Source organism: Buceros rhinoceros, unplaced genomic scaffold, assembly GCF_000710305.1.
Source record: "Buceros rhinoceros silvestris isolate BGI_N320 unplaced genomic scaffold, ASM71030v1 scaffold21700, whole genome shotgun sequence".
Lineage (NCBI taxonomy): Eukaryota > Metazoa > Chordata > Aves > Bucerotiformes > Bucerotidae > Buceros > Buceros rhinoceros.
Window position 1 is genome coordinate 1 of NW_010389311.1, and position 245 is coordinate 245.

The 245-nt window shown below is 56.7% G+C and overlaps 1 protein-coding gene across 1 annotated transcript in view; it reads left to right on the forward strand.

Moving 5' to 3' along the window:
• The first annotated feature begins 8 nt into the window (after positions 1-8).
• LOC104491463 (anterior gradient protein 2 homolog) overlaps positions 9-245 on the forward strand; it is a 3,563-nt gene continuing 3,326 nt past the window's right edge. The window contains exon 1 of the mRNA XM_010133896.1: positions 9-115. Coding sequence (XP_010132198.1) covers positions 76-115 — 40 coding nt within the window. The 5' untranslated portion in view covers positions 9-75. The remainder of the gene's footprint in view (positions 116-245) is intronic.

Here is a 245-nt window from a genome sequence, read left to right on the forward strand (position 1 = left end):
TCCGCGCCCCCTAGCGCCCCCTAGCGCCTCCCCGGCCCCTAACGAGGACTCCTCTTTTCCAGCAACAAACCCCTGATGATCATCCACCACTTGGAGGACTGCCCGCACAGCCAAGGTAATCCCTGTGCACCGAAAAAATAAATCACCCGGTTTCCACTTTCGGGATAAATGCTGCTTAAAAAAAAAACCCCAACCCAGTCAGCCGCCATGCGGCTCCCCAACAGAGCCTTAGAGACACGGCACCT